This window comes from Tasmannia lanceolata, unplaced genomic scaffold, assembly GCF_043159265.1.
Source record: "Tasmannia lanceolata isolate RefF3 unplaced genomic scaffold, GAP_Taslan_0.1 ptg000037l, whole genome shotgun sequence".
NCBI lineage: Eukaryota > Viridiplantae > Streptophyta > Magnoliopsida > Canellales > Winteraceae > Tasmannia > Tasmannia lanceolata.
In genome coordinates, this window is record NW_027518714.1 from 8,738,989 (window position 1) to 8,762,800 (window position 23,812).

The 23,812-nt window shown below is 38.1% G+C and overlaps 2 protein-coding genes across 2 annotated transcripts; both read right to left on the reverse strand.

Annotated features, from left to right (window-relative positions):
• Positions 1 to 6,538: 6,538 nt before the first annotated feature.
• On the reverse strand, positions 6,539 to 13,912 carry LOC143861152 (cytochrome P450 CYP72A616-like). The gene is made up of 5 exons (XM_077372079.1): positions 13,544 to 13,912; positions 10,945 to 11,165; positions 8,295 to 8,539; positions 7,417 to 7,795; positions 6,539 to 7,158 (listed from the first exon to the last, which is right to left on the reverse strand). The coding sequence occupies exons 1-5, from the start codon at positions 13,881 to 13,883 to the stop codon at positions 6,733 to 6,735; spliced, it is 1,611 nt and encodes a 536-aa protein (XP_077228194.1). The 5' UTR covers positions 13,884 to 13,912; the 3' UTR covers positions 6,539 to 6,732.
• Positions 13,913 to 19,435: 5,523 nt separating this feature from the next.
• On the reverse strand, positions 19,436 to 23,485 carry LOC143862132 (cytochrome P450 CYP72A616-like). Its single transcript, XM_077373123.1, has 5 exons — positions 23,209 to 23,485; positions 22,366 to 22,586; positions 21,623 to 21,867; positions 20,816 to 21,194; positions 19,436 to 19,861 (listed from the first exon to the last, which is right to left on the reverse strand). The coding sequence occupies exons 1-5, from the start codon at positions 23,483 to 23,485 to the stop codon at positions 19,436 to 19,438; spliced, it is 1,548 nt and encodes a 515-aa protein (XP_077229238.1).
• Positions 23,486 to 23,812: the final 327 nt, after the last annotated feature.

Sequence of the window (23,812 nt, forward strand, 5' to 3'; positions counted from 1 at the left end):
GGCCAACTGCCTCGATCAAGCCCGCACTGACTTTGATTTCATAATAGGTTGTGAGGTCAAGTGGGGACCTCAGAGAATATTTTCTACACTTTTTTTTTTCTGATGGGATCATTCTCCCATAATAATATTTCCAATTTCAAACATATATTTAAACCCCATATAGGATAAGTACTAATCAGTAATCAATGAGGAAGTTGATTTGGAAGACCACGAAGCAATCATACTATCTCAGCCATCCAATAAGTTACCTGCAAATGGATCTACTAAAATAAATTATTGAAATGAGACAATTGTCCATTAATTTTCAAAACTTACTGTATGGCTTACACCATAGGATGATCTAAACCATCCATTTGATGGGCCACACGTAAATAGGCTTTGCCCAAAAAACTTGTCCATAGGAAACTCCTACCCCTCCAATCATAGAGGAACATGTCTCTACTTTTTTCCAAAGAAAGTTAACTATATTAAGAGTGTGGGTTGGTCCCACCGTGCATAGGATGGGTGCACCATTGTACATCTCATGTTTTGATATAGTAGGGCCTAGTGTCTCTACTCAAACCCATGCACATGGTGGGGCCTGCCATTTTACACAGATGGATGGGCCCACCATCTCCACCAAACCGCATTAGGGTGGGGCCCACCATTTTACACTTGTTTTAATAGGTTAGGTCCCACCAACTCCGCTCAAATCCATGCATAGAATAAGGATATTGAGGCGGTTTATGAATGCTCTTCAGATGTTGGGTGGCTCTCTCAAGGTATAAGAAATTGGGGATATTCTCCAAGTTTACTCTTTTGTTCATCCTGAACGACCTGTCTCACTTTGTCTGGATGGACTGTTTGGATCATCCTATGGTGTAAACCGTAAAATATTGGACTACACGGGCTTACCCCATATATAATCCCATGTATTAACACCCTTGTTTATTTTTAAGGGAAAAATACACTTAGACCCCTGTGGTTTCTGACACATTCAACTTAACCCCTAAATGTTTAAAAAGTTACACTTAGACCCCCTGTGGTTTCAATTTGTGTAAGGTAGACCCCCTCAGTTGACGGTTCATCCACAGATTGAAGGGTTAGGATGATCCTATGGAGCTGATTTTTTTGGCACACCCTATTTATGTCAAGGGCCATCAAATGAACGCTTTGGATCATCCAAACAATGTGGGCCCACTGTGTTTTTGGTAGTGTTTGGATTCGGGTATGAGGTTTGGAGGGTTGTATGGGGTCTTCATTAGCATTGATAGTGTTTTAAAAGAGGGGGCCTACCTTATACAATTTGAAACCACAGGGGTCTACTTGTAACCTTTTTAACATTAGGGGTTAAGTTGAATGTGTCAGAAACCACAGGGGGCCTAAGTGTATTTTTCCCTATTTTTAAAGAATGTGCCGATTATTTGGATTCTCGCCGGCAGTCTAAATGGGATTAAAGAAGATAAAAAAATTGGTATAGAACGGTAAAAGTAGGGGTGCAACTCGGGTCGGGGTCAACCCGAACCTGAGGGGTTCAACCCGAAAATAGGTCGGGTCGGGTTGAGTCGGGTTGACTTTTCCGAACCCGGGTTGGGTTCGGGTCAAGTTCAGGTTGAGGTTTGGCAACCTTACCCGAGTGAAACCCTACATTTTTTTTTTTTTTTAAGCTTAAAAACTTGGGTTGGGTCGGGTCGGGTTGAAATCACGTCAGGTCAGGCTCGGGTTGGGAAATCGGGTTCCTCGGGTCAGGTTGAACCTCGTCAGGTTGGAATTCGAGTCGGGTCAGGTTCAGGTTGGAAAAATGGGTTCCTCGGGTCAAGTCAGGTTGGCCTCAACCCGACCCAACCCGCGTCATTATTTGAATTTTTAGGAAATTGTTGGAAGTTTGTCTACCCATCTACCACCCCGTGCCTCTCAAATTCGTGTCCCTTAGGCAGAGAAATAACTAGGGTTAGTGGTTTTTTTTGGTTTGGAAATATCAATTACTTCTGAAAATAAAAGGTAAGCACCGAATTGATATTTCCACACCCCCACACTCTTTGCTATTATTATAGGGGGTCTAAGGAAAGTTCCTCAGATCCCGACCTGAGCCAAGTTTTGTTCAAGGAAAAGTATGTTGAAATTACATGAGCAGGTTATTTAAGTTTGTTGAATTTAAAAATGGAAAAAAGGGAAGTCAAAATGGGTATCCAATGCCCATGTATATGATATTGACACATTAATTTAATGTGTTTTCAGAAATCTGGAGGTTTAAAAACTTAAAATCCAGGGGCTACTAGATTAGGAAATAGAGAGATAAAACGAGAAAATAAGGGAGGGAAAAACGGGAGGCACTTAAAATCTAGGGGCTACTAGATTAGGAAATAGAGAGATAAAACGAGAAAAACGAGAAAATAAGGGAGGGAAAAACAGGAGGGCTCCACAATTCAATAATATCTGAAAATAAAGATGTATATTCTCTGCTCAAGAGATTTGTAATTTTAATGCAATTTTCCTGTTTGAATAGCAAGAAAAACATTTTTATGGAAAGTTTAATCTTAGGAATTTTTTCTCTCCATAAGGTTAGAGAGAAATTATATGATCATTGTTAATTTAGATGGATATTATCATGAAGGTTCCGAAAAAATTGAATCGGGTTGGTTCAAGTCATCCATTTTTAGAGAAATTATATGATGAAATGCCATAGAAGTGAGCTGCTGTTGGATCAAATATCAAGGATGTGATGATGAGTATTTATTCACAAGGCCCCTCATCATATAATTTCTCTCCTTTTTATTATGTAAAAAATATATATAAAAAACAGGGTTTTACTAATAAAAAAATAACTTTCAAATAAGATCCTTGCTACTAAACATAATAGCAACATTGGTTGGCCCATAATTGTAGTTTAATTGAAGCAATTTTCTTATATCAAATGGTTAGTATTCTAAGCCTTTAGTATGTGACAATATGTAAGAAATCAGCAACCTCCTTGTATTTTATGGACTTAAGAGTCACAATTGTTAATAGAGAAACAATGACATTCTTACGCCAGGGTTACCCTAAACAGATCCCCTAAAATTGTAGCAAAGCTGGAAAGTTGGGATACGTTTGTCATATTATCACAATATAAGGGTCGTCCTTTTCTAAAAAGATCATCCTTGAAAAGATTGCAATACAAGTACATCCTTAATAGGTAGGGGTACAACTTGGGTCGGGTCAACCCAAACCTAACGGGTTCAACCCGATTTTTTGAGTTGATTGGGTTGAACTAATATAGTGAAATGTATTGAGCTTTCAAATGTTTCCCTTGATTTATATGAAAATATTTTTTTGGCGTTCTTGAAGAGGGAATTGCTAGCGTCCATCGCAAAAGGCTTTTCAGGTGTTGTCTCCATTCACGAGGTGGCTGGTCTGAATTGCGACAGACCAGCCGTGAAAAGCCTTTTGCGATGGAGCTTAGCAAATCCCTCTTGAAGATAATTGGTTGAAGGGTAGAAACCTATAGCAACAGCATTCCATGGATTATGTACTAGCTTTCGGGTAGAAACCAGTAGCGACAGATTTCCGCCTCTCATTAGGTGTACTGTAAAATGGTGGAGCCTGCCTCAGCGACCCAAACCGACTTAGGAAATCGAGTCGGGTCAGGTCGGGTCGGGTTAACCAAACTGGGTTAGGAGTCGGATTGGATTAGGGTTGGAGGTTGAGGCTTTCGGGTTGGCCTCAACCCGACCCAAGTTGCACCCCTACTGTAATAGGTGTGTGTCTTTTTAGCAGCACTCTTGTTAACATTGGTAAGGCGACCACATTGTAACTAGGCCCCACTTTCAACTGATCTAAACCATCCCATATGTGGGATTTGGATCACCTCTGGCCAAAAACTCAATCCAAACACCCAGTAATTAGGGGTGTAAACGGATCGAATTCGAATCGGATATGGCTATATCCGAATTCGATTACAGTATACACTATCCGAATTCGGATTGGGATTCGAATTTGACAGATATATAATATCTATTACCGAATTCGTATCCGTCGGATATTCTTCGAATTCGGATATTATCCGTATCCGTTTATCCGGTAAATTCGAACATTTTATTGCAGCACTTTATCTTTCTTCTCCTTCTTACTCCTCGAATAAATTTTTCAAACCCTAAAACCAGACATCTGCCTTCTCTTCACAAAATTAACTCTCAAATCCTAAAATATATGAGATCCTCTTCTTCCTTTTAAAACAAAGGCAGAGAGAGGCGGTGGGGATGGATGATGGTGTTGGTAGTGTGGTCTTTGTGTTTTTTGTTTTTATGTATATGATGGAATGAGTTTGGGCTACTTTGAACAGGGGAAGTGAGAGTGCTAATTGTGGAAGATGAAGAGAAATGGGGATGGAGATGGGGATTGGGTTAGAGAAGGAGGTGACTGGCGGTGATGGAGGTGGCTGTGAGAAGGTGGAGAGGGGCGGCGGTGGATTTTGGTGGGATTGGAGGTACCAAGGAATGTCGAAGATGGTGCCTCATCTTCCTTTCTCCTCTCTCTTGCTTCTCCTTGCAAAGCTTAGAAGTCCCCTCTTTTAATTGCATTTTGGATTTTTATATAACTCTAAGTTGAAAAATTGATCTAAGCCGTCCATTTACCATCAATGACTATGGCCTTTTTGCTCTAGAATTCTCTAAAAACTATGACATCTTCTTTCAATCACCATCATCCATTTGTCTCTTTCATCCTACAGCCCACATTTGTTGCTTCATAAGAAGCCATGTCAAACTCCAAGAATGCCCTTAAAATGAGAGATTACTTCATTTCCTACCCAAAACATTTTTTGTTTTTGTTTTTTTCTGAACTTTTCTTTTAGAAACAAAAGATAGTGTGTCATTACTAAAAATAAATATTAATGATTTTTTTAAAGGTAAAAATAAATATTAATGATATTATTAATAATAAATATAAAAAATTTACTTGTCGGATTCGGATGTTAAACGGATCGGATATACCATTTACCAGATTCGCATCCGTCAAGAGCTGAATATCTCATAAACGGATTCGGATAATATCCGCTTGAAACGGATCCGGATAATATTCGTTTTAAACGGATTCGGATGCGGACGGTAATCGAATTTTCGAATATCCATTTACACCCCTACCAGTAATGTGTATTTGATCACGGGTACCCTTTTTCGCGTCGTTCAGAGCACCCCATTTTTCTTCTTCCTCCTCGAAAAATCATGCCCTGTTGCACCCTTATTATTTCGTCGTCAAAGGAACCCTAGAATCAACCCTATTTCGTCCTCAAAGAAACCATAGAATCACCTTAGAAAATTCCATTATTTTTTATTATTTTCCTCCAGTGATGATGAGGCGTCATGGTTGGCAGGGTCCTGATCATACATTTCAGGTGGTTTCTTCTTCTTTTTTTCTATTCCCCTTTGTATAAACTCGTTTCTTTAGTTTATTTTTTTGTCAGTTCTTTCACGATGTTGAACAGGTTTGGTCTTGTCTCTCGATTCCTAATGTGGGTACCTGTTAAATGCTATCAGTACAGTTTTTTTCTACCGTAAAATTTCATTTTTTATTTTTAATTTACTTTGTTGTACGATGTTTGTGTTTCTGTTGCTTTGTTAATATCTATTCAGTAATGTTGCTTTGATGCTTTCTGTTTTCATTTTGTCTTTGCATTTGGTATAAGCTATTGGTGTTGATTAGGTTGGTTTAATGAGTTATTATGTAGCATGCCGAATGTGTAATTAAGGTGTGACCGCGTGAGTTTACTGTCCTCTATTTTAGATTGTGCTTTGTATGGTGTAAAAAAAAAACAAGAAGAAAGAATTCCAGAAAATTTATGGATGTCAACCAAGTTATAGAAAATCCAAAAAAATTTCCAAGAAAACATTATTTTCCATAATTTTCTTTTCCCTAGATCTAAACACCACCTAAGAGCCGGGGAAAATTGATGTTGCAATGTTGCATTAACTACTGAAAACCTTCAGTAGTACCCTTTCCTTTTTACTATTCTATTAAAAATTTAGTTTTGCCAGCTATTAAAACTAAGAGAATTTATAAGGTGATGGTGTAGAAATCTGAATATCTTGATCTCAGGGTTGATACGACTTCAATCTGTGACCGGAAATCATAGAAAAAACATCAGCGGTCCCGAAGGTTTGGCTCCGGGAAGCCACTTCGACAATCAAATCAGAATTCTTCCCCAAGTTATTTTGTTTTTAGGTCACCTCTTTGTTTTCTCCCCTCCTTTTATTTTCAGCGATTCCTAATACCGTAATTCCGTGTAAACGCTGCGTGTCTTTTCTCGTCTTGGACCTGGGAATGTATTCATGAGTGTAGTATAAAAGATCTCTGACTTGTCTTGGGATGGCAATGCGTGTTGGTAAGGTGACGTATGAAATGTAAAAAGCCGGCAAACAAATCTGCCACAAGTGCGGAATAGCAGATACATTGAAGATGTATATGGGCTCTATTCCCAACATAAGGTTATATTCTTTATTCTTTATATCATTTTTTCATCTTCCACGCAAATAAAATGTTAGGGTCTATTGTATTAGTATTTGCTGTTACTTTCCTTTTCATATACAAACAAATTTTATCGTTTTTATTCTGCTAGTAAGCATGTATGAAGCCCATAGGCCATAGCCATGGTTCTGGGTTGTGACACAAGGCACTGTCAAATTGAACTATCAGCTCTAACCCAAACTTATTCTATCATAAAATATTGAACACTAGATTGGCAATGACATAGTAACAGAGGCAATGACGATGATGGCCTTAGAGTTGGTGTAGAATGATCTGAGCCCCATGTTGTGGTTTAAGTGATACAATACTAGAAGGAGCATGCGTGTAGGAGGGTGAGAGCTCAAAAGAGAAGTGCTGCAGAATCATAGCCATAGTCATCTTAACTTCTATCATTGCAAAGTTCTGACCAATACAGATCCTTGGGCCCCATCCAAATGGAAAGAATGCAATTTGATCCTTTGCTGCCTTTGAAACTCCTTCACAGAATCTCTCTGGTTTGAACTCTTCAGCATCTTTGCCCCACACCTCAGGATCATGATGGATAAGGAGTACCGGTAGCAAGACGTCGACACCAGCCGGAAGTGAGATCTCTCCTAATTGGATTCTTTTGTATGCATGTCGAAAGTGCATGGTTATAGGTGGATACAACCTTAAAACTTCATATAAAATCATGGTTACCTGTAAGGAAATGCAGGTGTAAGCAAATATATGCAATGACACCTTTTTTGCACAATAACAATGATTGGAGTGAAAATAATCAATAGATTATATCCAACAAGTGTTACCTTAAAATTAGTAGTGTTACATAATATTTAAAATTACAATGGACAACTATTTTTCAAAAATTATATTTAAGTTTGTTGTGAATTAACCACTACATAAGCAGTAATTAGTGTTATTAGTAACTAGTAAGTGGGTGAGGTGAAAAATACTCACAATCTTAAATTGGTTTATGCTTTCTGAATTTGGCTTGCTTTTCCCACATATTTGCAGTACCTCCTCTCTTGCCTTCTCTTGCCAACTTGGATTCATAGCTAAGAGAACTATTGTCCATGTTAGCAGGACTGAGGTCGTCTCCTGCCCAGCGAAGTAGAACAATTTGCATTCGTCTATCAGCTCTTCATATGTAAGTACACTGTTCCCTGACTCATTCTCATCATGGGATTTAAATTGCAACAACATGCCGAGTAGGTCATCATTACCGGATTCTCTCATTTTCATGGCCTTCTCTTTCTTGTTGATCAGATCTCTTAACAAGTTTCTGATCTCTTTGTTTAACTTCACTCTCCTCCTGTTCTTTCTTGTAGGAAGGAACCTATACAATACAATGAATCGAAAATTTGAGACTATTTGCGTTTTTTTTTTTTTTATACATGACGATCATGTGCTCTATTAAATCTGTGAAAAGTGGTGAGCTCATTTGGGATTTGGCCCACCATTAACTTTCCAGATTTGAGCGCTTGATACCACTGGTTGTGCTGCTTTTTTGTTCATGTTTTCTTCGTTTGTTCAAAAGAAATAATGTTTTTTCTTCTTTTTTCCCCAGAATAACATTGTTTCTTTTTCTATGTAATTAGTCTTGTTGCTGATATGTGTATGGGTTTTCTCTGGACTAGATATGATAAAAGATAAATGGTTGCAAATGAACCAAGTCTAGTTTTCATACCGAGACTGTATTTAAATCTAAAATGTTAGTGTGAATATTGGTTGTGATCAACCAGATAAATGAAATATTAAATATAAATCATGATACCTTGATATTGATACACCGACAAGGAATCAATGATTGGAAAAAATGAGGTATAGCAATGCACCTGAAACCTGGGACATATATCATCCGAGCAGCATCAATGGCCAGAGAGGTCTGTTCATTCTGAAGCTGGAATATCCTCTTGCCTTCTTCATAGTTGCTGCCAAAGGCCGTTCGAGAGATGGCATCTCCGCTAAGATTCTGGAATTCAGGCCACACATCCAATTCACAAGACCCTTGGGTCCCAAATAAGTTCCCCCACCTTTTGATCAATTCACTGCTACTAATAGAGAATGCTGGTACCATCTCCTGTAATTAGGAAATGCACCATTATAACATAAATATAACCTTGCTATGTGGTGGTCTATTTGGAAGGAGAGGAATTCTAGGATATTTGAGGGGAAAGCTAAGAACCCTCATTGGATCTACTTGAAGATTATCACTTTGGTTATATCTTGGGTGAGATGCCTTCCTTCTTTCCGGTTTGTATCGGCTTATGATCTTTGGGAAGGTTGGAGGGAGGTTTGTTTTAGTGTTGATCGGAGAGCTCTTGTCTAGCAAAGGTGGGAGTCGCCTCCTCAAAATATGCTTAAGGTTAATTTTGATGGAGCGAGCTTCGGCAATCCGGGTCCGGCTGGGGTGGGAGGAGTGTGTCATAACGAAGAGGGGGGAGTAGTGTGGGCATACTATGGCTCTATAGGTGTCTGTGATGCCCCTAAAGCTGAAGTGAGGGCTGCGCATTTTGGCATTTTGCATATTAATAGAAGTCTGTTGGATCAGACCATTATTGAAGGGGATTCGCTAAATGTGATTCGTTGGCTGAAAGATGGGTCGGCTCCTCCGTGGAGATTTCTTTCCATATTTGATGAGATTGGTGAGATAACTTTGGGGTCTTTTATCAGATATCAACATGCCAGAAGATCGGCAAATGATAAGGCGGATGCGCTTGCCAAGCGTGGTGTATCTGGTGGTTCTATTAGGTGGTTGACCACCTTCCTCCTTGAGGAGTGGTGTGCTGTTGATTGTATATTTCGTCTCTTTTGTCTTCTTGTTTTCTATTGTAAATGTGGGAGTTCCATCTCGGTCTCCTGTTTTTTTTTCCCCCATCATTTATAATATTACCATTTCAAAAAAGAAGAAGAAAAGTAATGGTTGAGTCATTGATGTGTGTTCTGTGTGGCAGGTCTTGTTGAAAGAAAATTAATGTCCTTTCTAGAAATAAGTTTGAGTCCATGTTTTGGAAATGGGTGTCTTGTTAAAGCCTTGGAAATGTTTAGTTTATTAAGAGGGTGTGTGGGAAAATGAAAGAGCATTGAAACTGGCGTGTGTGGGAAATATCTTTGTCTAGGAAATGATAAGTCAAGCATAGGAAATTAGTAGCCTAAGTCTAGGAAGTTGTTGGACTTTATGTTTTGTATTTAAGAGTGTTATGAGAAGTGTGTAAGAAAAGTCTATATAAACAGTTGTATGCCATCATTTGAAATAACAAAAGTCTTAGAAAATTTCAGATTTCTCTTTCTCCTTTCTTGAGCACTACACTTGCAACTCATCTTACTTTAACAGGTCTGTGGTGTCTTGCTGCTTGAAAATAAATAGAATCTAATAAATCAAGGTAATTTGTTGTTCATTAATCCCTAGTTATCACAATTTGTACGAAAAATTTAGGGTTTTTTGGGTAATAGCGTTGGTATAGGATTCCAGAAAAACCCAAATAAACAAAGTAGCTAAATTGGTCAAACCCGGAGGTTTGCAAGTCATTATGAAGAACTTTAAATGCTAAATGTATCGTTCCTCAATATTAAAATAGCAAGGTCGGTCCCACTTCCATATGACTGTTCAGATATTCAATCAATGTGTGTTAGGGGGTTTGCTTTAGCTTCACCAAAGGTCTAACTGTCTAAGACTCTACCCAAACATGCATCACACCAATAATACACACCAAAAGAAACAATAGATATAACTATGGCTGCAAGAAGTAATATGTCTCAATACAATCTGAAAATAAAACAAAGAAGGGAACTAGGACCCAACTAACCACCTATAAGGCTCAAGTGATATCATAGATAAAATGGTGTGTGCGGTGGGGGTCCAAAAGCTTTCCCTCTTGACCTCCTGGGCTGATTCTGTACTAAGGCCCATCTTGTAATTGTAAAGGCCCATAAGAACATACACGGGGTAGAATTTGAGACATAAATGTAACATGCTCCTGAATGTTAAGAGTTTTCATAAAGAACTTGCTAAACTTATCTCTGAATTTTTTTTTTGCATGTAAACAGATTTTACTGAAACAAGAAAGGACCGGGATGGTCAGAACAAGTTCTCTCAAATTCTATCCCATTTGGGATCCAGGGCACAATAATGAGGATATTTTTATCATGTTAAAATCACATAGTTGTTACCGTGTTTGAGTGAAACTCTTTTTTTTTTTTGAAATGGCAATAATTATATAAAGCAAATTTAGGGAGTGAAACTCTTAACATTCAGGATTATAGTTAATATTTTATATATGATCTCAGGTGTATAGGATACCTCGTACTTTGTCGATTTGATAATTGTTTTTTCATTTACTTTCTTTGTTTTCCCTTTTTTTTTCCATTTCTATCTAACTCTAGATTGACATTTGCTCATAAACCTCTTATTAGGGTCAGGTTAGTGTTGTGATTAGTATATCTACATGGGTTTTGCACACAATCAATAGCGTTAGCAGATGCAACCTTGAGCTTCTGTAGGTGGAAAGCTGGATTAATCATCCTCCTACGTTCAGCCCATTTCTCTCCTTCCAAGCGAACAAGTCCCGGGACTATCACTTTTATGAGAGGGTTTAATTGGAGCTTGTTAAGGTGACCAGATTTGTTTGTCAGGGCTTCCTTCATCAGCTCCGGATCCGTGATGATAACCCTTGGGGTTGGCCCATCCCAAATCATAGATATCTTGCCTGTTTTGAATATCCCAAACTTCAGTACTTGAGAAGAACTACCATAGATCCAAGGTATGAAATTGCAATGAAAACCCATTACACTCTTTTTCATAAAATTAAAACTAGAAAAACATCACTAGAAGAACTCAAAACACTTGGCAATCTCAACCGAATACAACTCTTAAAAGTATTTTTAAGAGTAGAACAAGGAAAGCATCCATAGAATCACACATATTTTGAATCAGGGAAATGATGTCCGAACTCCGAACTACCATCTTTTAATAATGCACTCCTAAAAGTACTTTTTTATTGGATATTGTTAGCTTTTATAGGAACTGTGACAGCCTTTAACAGCTGATTAGAAAGTGTAAATTGAAGAGAGTTGTGTGTTTTTTTTTAATGGCAAGAGAGTTTTGTTATTACTAAATATGGAGTGGAATATCAATTCCCTTTGCATTATTATGAAGTTAGGCCCGTTTGGATGCCCACAAGATTTAGATTTGGATCTCTCACGTTTGTAGTTGAGATTTGGAACTGCATCAGATCTTTAGATTTCCAAATCAGCTACAAAAAAATCCGATTTGCAAATCTATTCTGCAAGACATTATTTGGAAATCAATATTTGTGGCAATTACCTTCACCCTCGATGCTGTCCCCGCCTCCCTCCCTCGTACAACATGAGCATGAGGATGATTGAAGTATTTTTTTATTCAAAACTCAATTCCAAATCCAAATACAAAAACATGAGGTATCCAAACGTGGCCTTAGAGAATTTACCGACATGATTTTATTTTTGTATGTTCTCATACATGGATTGTACGTACATATATTGAGTACGTATATTTTGTGGTCGTAAGCAATCCTAATTATGTTTGTTTTATCGGCACTACATCATGCATATTATAGTGGAGCTGATATTGGCATTTCTTGTTTTGATATTTGCACTCTTCTCTTTATTTTACGGGATTGGCTGGGGACCATCACAGAAGGCATTTCGTGGCCGGCCGTTGCATGAGAGAGCAGTAACATATCACGGGATATGTTACTGCTCTCTCATGCAACGGCCGGCCATGAAATGCCTTCTGTGATGGGCCCTAGTAAATCCCTTTTTGGAATTTGATTTTGAGTCGAATAATCAGTTTTCGGCTGCTGATTGGTTATCAAAATCCAAACCAAAGTTTTGGACTAAAAATCGGTATTTAAAATCCAAAGCAAATAGGGCCTTGGCATTTAGTCGTAGGGTTATCAACAACCAAATTCGGATTGGATCCACCTATTTCTGGGTCATGATCTGTTTGGATCTTAATCTATCAAATACTAGTGGAGAATTCTTCGAATCCTAGTTTTAGTGTATGGGTCACAATCAATTTCAAATTGGATTGTCTATTAGATCATCCTAGCTCCAACTATAAAATGTTTAGGGTGAAACGATATACTTCATCAGCCAAAGTATTGACTTTTTTTTTTATAAAAGAGAATTGACAAAATTATGAGATTTCACTAATTCTTGGATGCTTACAAAGAGAATCCATTGGTGCTTTTATAGAGCACTTTCATAATAAACATAGAAATAAATCAAGACAATTATGGAGAGAGATAACACTAGAATATTCTAATCTAACCTAATCAAATCTACTTTCCTAATCTCTCTTGCTTGCCTCTTCTAATCCACTTGGCTAATTTATCTAGTTCCTTCATTTAGCCAACTTACCCAATCTACCTCCAAGATGATCCAACGGTGAGATCTTAACTCAATCCGTTGGATCCCACATATTCTAACAAGAATTGATGTGGGCCTAACTTTCGAAATTGTTTTTTTATTGTTTAGAATGTCGAAAACACCATTGTTATTTATCCGTGTATGTATGTATGCATGTATGGTACGTATGGATACACGAAGTTTTTCAGAATTCAATATTTCAAAGCGACTTTTTTGGGGATTCCAGAAATTGAAAGTGAAAATTGACAAACATTTAATTAATTTCTCATATGTTATCAGTAAATATTACAAGAAAATCAAAATTATGTAAAAACCCATGCGTTTGCGGCCGATTTTTAAAAAAAAAATCTGCCCCCATCAAATTATTCCTGAATCCGAACTTTGTCTCCGTTGTGTTTTTTTCCTGCTAGTGTTTATCCTTACTAAATCACTCCACTTTGAGGATCCCAAAATATATTATATAATATATAAGAGAAATTATATGGTGCCTGAGTATGAAGTTCGGTATAGGCGGTACTATATAAGTACCGCCTTTGATATTTGATCCAACAGCACCCTCTTAAAAAGTGGGCTGCCGTTGGATCAAATTTCAAGGGCAGTAACTCTAACTCTGGGGCGCCATATAAAATCTCATGTGTGTGGAGAGAGAGAGAGAGACAGAGAGAGACAGACAGACCGTAAGTTTGGACCGTCTGATGAATGAATGGTAGAAGACGTGGCACTGTTTGGTGATTTAGATTCATAGGTTTAGAGTATGCTTCCTTTATCGACCTTCCATGCTCTATCAAGTCTCCAAAGAAAAACTTGTAATTGGTGCCTTTGATTCCTTGCTGCTTCAATAGCTTCCCTAGATTCATGGGTTTCCACCATAGGGAGTATGCTATTCTTACAACCCATGAGAAAAGCAGCAGAGATGATGAGATCATCAGAAACATGGACAGAAAATCTTTCATTCTTTGAAAAAAAAATGAATAAGCTTTTCCTAAATGGAGAAAGGAAGAGAGAAGGGTCCGCATATTTATTAGCGTGTCACTCAGAGAAGATATCAACAATGCCTATCGGAACAGTGGTAGTTCATTTTTTCATTGGTTTGGAATTTTCTACAATAAAAAGTCTTTGAGTCCATCGTCCAAAAACATGTACCTAAATTTGGTGATGATTCATTGTGAATTGCCCTACCTGGGGAATGGCCTATGTCAAAATCGTGGGGGTCGATCCCACAACGTTTTCTTTTTGGCATTTTCTATATGTATTCACCCATTTTTTTTACTTGGGACAGCCCTGTCTATGTGTATTTATGGCTACTCTTTTACACTAGAGGGGCTGTCCCAAGTAAATAAAAAGGTTTAGTATATCATTTCACTTTCTATTTTGTATTTCTCGTTTGTGCGTAGGGATCGTGCCATTCTCACAAACAAGGGATGCATACGCATAAAATATATAGAATACAAGGGCGGCCTAGTGCACGAGGCTCCCGCCATTGGGGAGTCAGCCTTACCACTGCTTTGCAAAGAGGCTGTTTTCGTGACTCGAACCTGTGACCACCAGGTCAATATGGAGCACCCTTACCATTGCACCAAGGGTCGCCTTCTATAAAATAAATAGAATGAGTGCCATTATTAAAATAAACAAAAATACAAGTACGATGGGAGAAGAAAGTCGCAAATCTGTAGCCCGCATTCAACCTCTTCAATCTCTATGGATTTACGAAGCCGTAACAGAAACAAAGGGAGGAGAATAGGTTAATAGTTCAAAAAACGTCCAGAAGTATTCCTTCTATTCTCAACTGTCCAGAAGTATTCCTTCATAATAAAAGACTCCTAGGTCCATAAGTAACAACAAAAGTCACTGAAAAAATTATAAGTAAAACTTACGATATCCTAAAATCTTTGAATTTAAATAAGTACTAGCTAAAAATAAGAATAAGAATAAGAAAACAAAATCCTTAAAACAAAGAGGTTTCAGAATACTAATCTTTGATTGGAAATTCAGTACAACCCCCTTGCAAGTCGCTGACGGATGCTCCTGCATCAGACTCCCCGGTTGAAAAGGGTTCACACTCGAGACTGAATGATCATCACCGTCATCTTCGTGATATACCTTCAAATCAGCTATGTTGAAAGTCGTGGAAACTCCTATGTCTCCAGATAGGTAGATCATATAAGCATTCTCGTCGATACGCTTGTGTACACGAAACAGTCCATTCGCTTAGTCTTGCAACTTGCTATGTTTACCACTTGGGAACCTCTACTTATGCATGTTGATCCAAACAAAGTATCCTTCTTTGAATTTCACACCCTTCCTATACTTCTCATCCAATTCTTTGTATCGTTATTGCACTCTCGGATCAGTCCTAATTTCTTTCGATTCTTCTATAAATCGGGCCATGAATAGAAAGTTACTCTCCTCCCCTTTTAAAGGCTTAGGAATACGTTCCATCTTAGATGGACCCAAAAATCACGTTGGCTTAATCCTTAGCAAACGTGTTAGTGTTTTTGTATCCATCATGAATTGTTTTTTGTTCGTATTGCCATAGAGGACCCAACAAGAAGTGACAAGTAACCATGGGTGCCACATCACACCATTCAACATCTTGATATTGTTTAATGATAGAGAAAAAACTAAACAACGTTGATCAACAAGTACATCATTCTCTTTCTTAAACCATGCAAGCTTGTAAGTCATAGGCCTCCTCTCAATCTTAAGGTTGGGCTTGTCGACCATTTCTTATACCACCACGTTCCCGTAACTCCCATTGTCAATAATGAGATATCAATTGCAAATCTTTCTGTTCAATGTACATCTTGTATGCAAAATATTATGCCGCAAACAATTAGGCTTTTCACGTCGTGGCTTGGAGTCTAGAAACGCACTAAACGTTCCATAAGTTGTTGGACTTGCCTTTTTAATTCTTCGACTTCATTGGCTTGGTGATCTTGATGAGACGCATCCATACGAAAACCTTGACCATGCTCACGATTGTTAACCATAATAGTTGCCTGTCAAATGAGAAGGATCAAGGAGCGCTCTTATACCAATTCAGTGCAACGGAAGAAGAAACACGCAAATCCGAAGTGCAACTTGCATTCAAACCTCTTCAACCTATGGCTTTACGAACGGTAGCATAAAGAAAAGGAGAAGTATAGGTTAATAGTTCAAAAAAAGTCCAAAGGTCTTTCCCTTTCTATTCTCAACTATCCACTTATATACTCGTTTTACAAGACCAAAGACGACTCTTCCTAATAAAAGATTCCTAACGACAAGAGGTTTCCTAATCATTATTGTCTAGAAATTAGGCACCGCTCCATTGTAAGTCATTGAAGATGTCGCCTGCATCAAATACCATTTCCCTTAGGGAAGCTATATATTTGCCCCTTTTGATTACTAGGGACACCCAGGGCCAGAGTGTAAGTGGCAATAAGGCCCATTGAATTCTTCTGACGCCAAGTACATCAGCCCCGCTTTAGTCATCGATACACTCGCTCTGGGTGTCCCTGGTAATCAGAAGGGGCGGATATATCACTTCCCTTATTATACTTGTATCTACTAGCTAGTAGCGTACTTTCACATCCAAACAACTTCTCTCATTTTTAATCTTTTTGTTAGATTCGTTTTTTGGCAAAATAAAATGGGATTTTACCCATGCCAAAAGGTCTCTTTGGGTACTCCTAAAAATCATTTGCATATTCTAAACTGAAGGGCACCCTTGCAGAAATGGGGTGAAAGGGCGCCCCCATTGGCTGCGAGGGCGATATAAATGCATATCTGCTCCTTGCAGCCAATGGGGGCATCCTTTCACCCTATTTCTATAAGGGCACCTTCAGTTTAGAATACCTCATAATTTTATATCCAAACAACTGTTGCAATACCTTTTAATATTAGTTAATTGCTTTCAGAGTGGCCCTAATGTCCACATTACTATACGATTAAATTAAAGTAAGTGATTTGCAAGCGTCCATCGTGGAAGGCATTTCGCGGATGGTCTGTCGCATCTGACAGCAGCCACACATGCTCACTTTTGAGCCGACTTTGTCTTCATTCACGAGGTGGCTGCTGTCAAATGCAACAGACCATCCGCGAAATGCCTTCTGCAATGGACCCTAGCAAATCCCTTAAGATAATCTTGCAAATAAGAACCAATTTTGGTGGCAGCCAAAGAGGCTCTAAGGCCCTGTTTGTAGGGGTGCTACTTGGGTCGGGTTGGGTTGAGCTTTTGCAAAAAAAATGAATAGGAATCAACCTGAACCCGACCCGATTTTAAGGTAAAAGCCCAACCCAAATTCCCAAAAATCAACCCGAGTTGCACCCCTACCCGTTTGTTTTGGATTTTGAGAATTGATTTTTGAGTTAAAAACTGATTATATGACTCAAGATTGTCAAAATCCAAAACGAAAGGGGCCTAAGTAAAATGTTAAATGAAAAAGGAGGGAAGAAGGAAACAAGTAGGAAATGCAATAAATGTTTGGCTCATCCAATACATGAAACATCCAACGCAAGAAAATGGTTATACATATTAATTATGGGAAATGATATTCCCCCCCTTCCCCCCCCCCCCCCCCCCCCTTCAGCGAAATCCTCCCCTTTAACGGTTTCTGTGAGAATGGTTCACTTCTTGAGGATAAATTCTCCCCCTTCAACGTTTTCCTCTGCCTTTAAAACTTAACGAATAACGTTAAAGGAGGGATTTTATCCGTCAGAGGGGGGAAATATCATTTCCCTTATGCTCTGTTCACTTGTTTTCCCGGGAAAGGAAAAGAAAAGGTCTCCCGGGAATCTGACGTGGCATTAGGAAAAGAAATCCAGGGAAATTGTGTAGGAAAAGGTTTCTCGCGCCTGCTCACGTGCGCAGGAATTGTGCAAGAAAAGGTTTCCCGAGAAATTGCTTGCCCACCTTTTTTCACTAGTTTTCCCGGGAAAGCAAATCCGACCAAAATAGTGGGATTTGGTTTCGTGAGAAAAGAGACATTTCCACATCATTTTTGGCAATTTCCATGTCATTATTTGACATTGTCCACCTAGGCTTGTTACTTTCTCAGGAAAGCAAGTGAACACCAGAATTCTGTCTTGTCAAGGTCTTGTCAAGGAAAAAAGAGGCTGTTTTCCAGGGATTTGCTTTCCGGGGAACGCAAGTGAACAGAGCCTTAGGGCTCTTTTTGAAACCTCATATTTTGCATTTGGTTTTGGAATTGAGTTTTGAATACAAAATGAATAGATCCGCCGGCTCATGTTTTGTTGCAAATCTCAAAGATTTCTATTAAAATGCACCAATATTCTGTGCTCAATCATATTTGAAAATTGAAAGCCCATTCTGCTTTAACATCATCTATTGGCTCCCAAGAGGCGAAGAGTACATAGATTCTCTCCATCTGCACCGGATCAGGACTTTTTTCCTTAAAAATCATGCCCCGCTACACCCTCGTTATTTCATCCTCAAAGAAACCCTAGCATCACCAAAGAAATCCCATCCTTTTCTTCTCCTTTTGTTCCTCTTTGTATGAATTCATTTCTTTATTTTTTTTAACAGGGTTTGTCTTTTCTATCGACTCCTGATTTGGGTACCTGTTAAATGCTTTGTTAATATCTACTCCTGATTTGGGTTTGTCTTTTTTTAATTTAATTTCTTATACGGTGTTTATGCTTCGTTAATATCTACTCGGTAATTTTGTTTTTGTATTTGGTATAGGCTATTGGTGCTGATTGCGTTGATTTACTGAGTTATTATGTAGCATGGATTAGGGCGTGAATTTACTGTTCTCTATCTCCTTGTCTCATCCGCCAAGAAACCAGTGGCATACATTCTTCTTCCTCTTATCCTTCACTCCCTCCATCACTGGATCACTCTCCTAGCAGGAAACCAAACGAAAATGATGAATGTGAACCAAAGATATAAAAAGAATTCCAGAAATTTGATGGATGTCAAGAAAATTTTATTTTCCATAATGTTCTTTTCCCTATATCCAAACACCACCTAAGAGCATGGGAAAATCGAGAATTTATATGGTGGCCGACCGTAAAAAATTGAACCCTTTGATTTTTGATCTAAATGAAAAGTCAAAAAAGGTGGTTTGACCATATCAAAAATCAAGGGGCAGGTTTTGACACCCTGCCCTTGTAATTTTCATAAAACTTGGGAAAATTAATGTTGCAGTAACTGCGACCAACTTGTGAAGACCTGTAGTCATACCCTTTCCTCTCTACTATTGTAGTAAAAAATTAGTCTTGGCAGCTATTAAATGTAAGAGAGATTCTTTAAGGTTCTATAGTCTATTATTTTATACCATTATATTCTCTATTATTTGATATCTTTTTTACATCCACGACCCTCGTAAAAACTGGAGTATACTGTATTAGCACTTGCTTTCCTTTAATTTTCATGTACAAACAAATTCTTTCCTTTTTATTCTACTAGTAAGCTTGGATAAAACCAATAACTATTACCCATAACCATGGTTCTGAGTTGTGACACAAAGCACTGTCAAATTAAAGTATATTCTCAAACCCAAGCTTATTCTATCATAAAATATTGAACACTACATCGGCAATGATATATTAACAGGCGTTGAAGGCCTTAGAGTTGGTGTAGAATGATCTGAACCCCGTGTTGTGGTTGAAGTGTTACAACACTATAAGGAGCATGCGTGTAGGAGGGTGAGAGTTCAAAAGAGAAGTGCTGAAGAATCATAGCCAGTGCCATTTTAGCTTCTATCATTGCAAAGTTCTGACCAATACAGATCCTTGGACCCCATCCAAATGGAAAGAATGCAATTTGATCCTTTGCTGCGTTTGAAACTCCTTTAGAGAATCTTTCTGGTTTGAAATCTTCAGAATCTTTGCCCCACAACTCAGGATCATGATGGATAAGGAGTGTCTGTAGCAAGAGGTCGACACCGGCAGGAATTGAGATATCTCCCAACTTGATTCTTTTGTAGGTATGTCGAATTTGCATAGTTAGAGGTGGATACAACCTTAAAACTTCATATAAGATCATGGTTACCTGTACAGAAATGCAGGTGTAAGCAAATATATGCAATAACACTGAGAAAACGGTTCCTACACATATGTGTAGAGAGTTCTCTACACACTAGCTTAAAATACAGTGGGGGCCCACATTGTTTGGGTGATCCAAGCCATCCATTTTAAAGGCCCTCACATAGATAGGGTGTCCACAAAAAATCAGATCCAGAGGATCATCCCAACCCTACGATTTGTGGAGGTAAAATGGATGTCTTTAAACCTTCACAAATTAGTCCAATTTTTGGAGAAAACGGTTCCTACACACATGTGTAGATAAGTTATCTACACACTAGCTTAAAATACAGTGGAGGCCACATTATTTGGGTGATCCAAACCATTCATTTTTAAGGCCCTCACATAGATAGGGTGTCCACAAAAAATCAGATCCAGAGGATCATCCTAACTATTCTAACCGTAGAGGCAAAAATTGGACTAATTTGTGAAGGTTTAAAGACATCCATTTTACCTCCACAAATCGTAGGGTTGGGATGATCCTATGGATCTGATTTTTTGTAGACACCCTATCTATGTGAGGGCCTTTAAAATGGATGGCTTGGATCACCCAAACAATGTGGGCCCCCACTGTATTTTAAGCTAGTGTGTAGAGAACTCTCTACACAAATGTGTAGGAACCGTTTTCTCCGTTTTCTCTTTTTTTTTTTATATAGAATAACACTTGGAGTGAAAAGAATCAAAAGATTATATGCACCAAGTATTTTCTTAAAATTAGTACTGTTACATAATATTTCAAATCACTATGGACAACTAATGTTCTAAAATTATCTTCAAGTTTCTTGAAATGAATGCATCAACTTTTCCATGTTTTCCATTAAGGAAACATGAATTACCATCTGAAATTTCAAGGTAGAAAATTAACAATCGCATAAGCAGTAATAAGTTTTAGGAGTAATTAGATGGAGTGAAAAATACTCACAATCTTAAATTGGTTTATGCTTTCAGAATTTGGTTTGATTTTCCCACATATTTGCAGTACCTCCTCTCTTGCTTTTTCTTGCCAGCTTGGATTCATAGCTAAGAGAACCATTGTCCATGTTAGCAGGACTGAGGTCGTCTCCTGCCCAGCGAAGTAAAACAACTTGCATTCCTCTATCACCTCTTCATTTGTAAGTACTTTGTTCCCCGACTCATTCTCATTTTGGTATTTTAATTGCAACAACATGCCAAGTAGGTCATCCTTCCCTGATTCTCCCATTTGCATTGATTTCTCTTTCTTGTGGATCAGATCTCTTAACAACCTTCTGATCTCTTTGTCCAACTTCATTCTCCTCCTATTCTTTTGTGTAGGAAGGAACCTAGGCAAAACAGTGAATAGAAGCTGTGAGACAATTTGTGTTTTTTTTTTAAATACTTGACGATTAATGTTGCCACTGTGGCGCTTTTTCATTCATGTTTTCTTCATTTGTTCAATAGAAATTTTTTTTTTTTCAGAATAAAATTATTTCTTTTTTTATGTAACTAGTTTTGGTGTTGATATGTGTGTGTTGCTCTGGACTAGATATGATAGAAGAGAAATGGTTGCAAATGACCCAAGGCTACGTTTTCAACCTGAGATTGTGTACTTAAATCTGAAATGTTATTGTGAATATTGGTTGTGATCAACCAGATAAATGAAATATTAAGTACAAATCTTGATCACTGTTATATTGATATCCTCTATTGGTATCTAAAGGACACTGATAAAGAATCAATGACTGGAAAAAACAGAGATATGGCAATGTACCTGAAACCTGGGATGTATATCATCCGAGAACTATCGATGGCCAGAGCGGCCTGTTCATTCTGAAGTTGGAATATCCTCTTTCCTTCTCCATAGTTGCTACCAAAGGCTGTTCGTGAGATGGCATCTCCGGTAAGATTCTGGAATTCAGGCCAGACATCCAATTCACAAAATCCTTGGGGACCCAGTAAGTTCTCCCACCTTTTGATCAATCCACTGCAACTAATAGAGAATGCTGGTACCATACCCTGTAATTATGAAATGTACCATTATAAATAAATATAACCTTAGCAATATAGTTGAGTCAGTGATGCTTGTTCTGTGTGGCAGGTCTGTGCTGTCTTAAAATAATTTGTTGTTCTGAAATCCCAACCTATAACAATTTATATTGAAAGAATTAGATATTACTGTGCCCCCATTCCTATGGCCCGTTTGGGGTCTAGGAATGGGGGCATAATAATAAGGGTATTTTCATGGTGTGGAAATCACAGTTGTTACCTTGTTTGAGTGAAACTCCTATATTCAGGATTTTATATTAGATCTTAGTTGTATAGGATATCTTGTGTTTTGTCTATTTGGTGTTTTTTTTTTCATTTGATTTCTTGATTTTTTTTGTTGCATTTCTTTCTAACCCTAGATCGACAATTGGGATCAATCTCTTTTATTAGATAAATGCTCAGGTTAGTGTTTTGATTAGTATATGTACATGGGTTTTGCAGAAAAGCAATAGCGTTAGCAGATGCAACCTTGAGCTTCTCTAGGTGGAAGGCCGGATTAATCATTCTCCTACGTTCAGTCCATTCTTCTCCTTCCAAGCCAGCAAGCCCCTGGAGTAGCAGTCTTTGGAGAGGGTTTAATTGGAGCTTGATTATGTGACCAAATTTGTCTGACAGGGCTTCCTTCATCAGCTCCGGATCTGAGATGATAACCCTTGGGGTTGGCCCATACCAAATCATGCATATCTTGCCTGCTTGTAAGAACCCAAACATCAGTACTTGAGAAGAACTACTACAAATCCAAGGTATGAAATTGCAATGAAAACACATAACACTCTTTTTCATAAAATTACAACTAGAAAAACCGCAATAGGAGAACTCAAAACACTTTACAATCTCAAATGAATTCAACTCATAAAAGCATTTTAGCAGAGTAGAGCAAGGAAAGCATCTATAGAATCACACATATTTTGAATCAGGGAAATGATATCTGGGGCCCCATATTTTAGTAAGGGATTTGTTAGGGATCATCACAGAAGGCATTTCGCCGGCTGTTGCATGAGAGAGCAGTCACATTAAGCTCACTGTTGAACAGAATTTGTCTTATTAATTTAATTCATCGGGAGGTGGCTGCTCTCATGCAACAGCCGGCCCAGGAAATGCCTTCTGCTATGAGCCCTAGCAAATCCCTTCTAATAATGCACTCCCTTTTTTTTAAGTACTATTTTTATTGGTTATTGTTAGCTTTCAGCCTTTAACAGCTGATTAGAAAGTGTAAATTGAAGAGAGTAGTGTTATCATTAAATATGGAGTCGAGAGAGAGAGAGAGAGAGAGAGAGAGAGAGAGAGAGAGAGAGAGAGAGAGAGAGAGACCATAAGTTTGGACCATCTGATGAATGAATGGTACCAGACGTGGCGCTGTTTGGTGATTTAGATTCATAGGTTTAGAGTATGCTTCCATTATCGACCTTCCATACTCTTTTATGTCTCCAAAGAAAAACTTGTAAGTGGTGCCTTTGATTCCTTGCCGCTTCAATTGCTTCCCTAGTTTCATGGGTTTCCACCATATGGAGTATGCTATTCTCATCACCCATGAGAAAAGCAGCAGAGATGAAGAGATTATCAGAAACATGGACAGATAATCTTGCATTCTTTAAAACATAAGAATCGGCTTTTGTAGATGGAAAAAGGAAGAGAGAAGGCTTGGCATATTTATTGGCATCTTAGGCACAGCCGACTACCGCAAGAATCGTTGTATTTTCCATTTTGAAGATTGTTTGAACATGGTTTGGAATTTTCTCGAATAAAACTGGCCGCCCTTAAATTCTTTTTTGTATCTCTCGTTTGTGAGTAGGGATCATGATTCATGACATTCTCACAAACAACAGATAACATAAGCATTAAATAAAGAGAATGATTGCCATTATTAAAATAAGCATAATACTATTTCCATTTTTATACTTTTATTTATGATTCT

Excerpts from the sequence above, each read along its gene's own strand:
- LOC143861152 (XM_077372079.1), bottom strand. The coding sequence starts at position 13,883 with ATGCGGACCCTTCTCTCTTCCTTTCTCCATTTAGGAAAAGCTTATTCA. Across the intron at positions 11,166-13,543 it reads TCAGACGGTCCAAACTTACG|GCAAGATATCTATGATTTGG; the intron begins GTCTGTCTGTCT and ends TATTCAAAACAG. Across the intron at positions 8,540-10,944 it reads TCCACCTACAGAAGCTCAAG|GAGATGGTACCAGCATTCTC; the intron begins GTTGCATCTGCT and ends TCCTAATTACAG.
- LOC143862132 (XM_077373123.1), bottom strand. The coding sequence starts at position 23,485 with ATGCAAGATTATCTGTCCATGTTTCTGATAATCTCTTCATCTCTGCTG. Across the intron at positions 21,868-22,365 it reads TCCACCTAGAGAAGCTCAAG|GGTATGGTACCAGCATTCTC; the intron begins GTTGCATCTGCT and ends TCATAATTACAG. Across the intron at positions 19,862-20,815 it reads GCATAAACCAATTTAAGATT|GTAACCATGATCTTATATGA; the intron begins GTGAGTATTTTT and ends ATTTCTGTACAG.